Here is a 576-nt window from a genome sequence, read left to right as displayed (position 1 = left end):
TGCTCAAGAAAGGAGTCAGGCGGGGGGGCGGGAAGGTGCGGGGGGGGTCAGTGGTGCTGGGGGGCTGCCTGCCTCTGCCTGCCCTGGTGAGTGGCTTCCGGGACATGGATGGGTCTATGTCATGGTGTGACACAAGCTCTGGGGACCCTGCTCATTGCAGGGTGCTGGACCTTTGAAGGTCCCTTCCAACCCGAATTATTCTATGACCCTTAAGCTTAGAGAAAGGGCTCCCCAGCTTGTGTGGTTGCCCCTATGGTGCGGCCCCCACCAATGTTGGTTTCTTCATGGTCATCTCCCCTGAGCCCATTCCAAGAGCACCTTTTAGGGGCAGGAGCAGTACCAGGACAGTGTAGGGGATGAGCCCCAGCATTAGCCCTGTGTTCCAACCCCATGTGCCCTGGCTGTGCCCGCTTGGCCGCCCCCTTCTCCCCAGCCCCAGGTGCAGGGTCTGGCTCAGCCTCTGGAGCTGCAGCCCCTGCTTCCCCTTCACAGAAAAACTTCATTGGGGTGTGCGCTGCCAACCGCTTCAAGAAGATCACCAGCTCGGGGTCACTGACGGCGCTGGGTGTCTGAGCA

The 576-nt window shown here is 60.8% G+C and overlaps 1 protein-coding gene across 1 annotated transcript in view; it reads left to right on the top strand.

Annotated features, from left to right (window-relative positions):
* LOC104408918 (myosin light chain kinase 2, skeletal/cardiac muscle-like) overlaps nucleotides 1-573 on the top strand; it is a gene marked incomplete at its 5' end in the record, with an annotated part of 2,984 nt that extends 2,411 nt beyond the window's left edge. The window contains one exon of the mRNA XM_010018658.1: nucleotides 493-573. Coding sequence (XP_010016960.1) covers nucleotides 493-573 — 81 coding nt within the window. The remainder of the gene's footprint in view (nucleotides 1-492) is intronic.
* Between the last annotated feature and the right edge of the window lie 3 nt (nucleotides 574-576).

Source organism: Nestor notabilis, unplaced genomic scaffold, assembly GCF_000696875.1.
Source record: "Nestor notabilis isolate BGI_N333 unplaced genomic scaffold, ASM69687v1 scaffold17577, whole genome shotgun sequence".
Taxonomy (NCBI): Eukaryota; Metazoa; Chordata; class Aves; order Psittaciformes; family Psittacidae; genus Nestor; species Nestor notabilis.
Note: the sequence above shows the minus strand (reverse complement) of the source record. Positions and strands in the feature narration are given on the sequence as shown.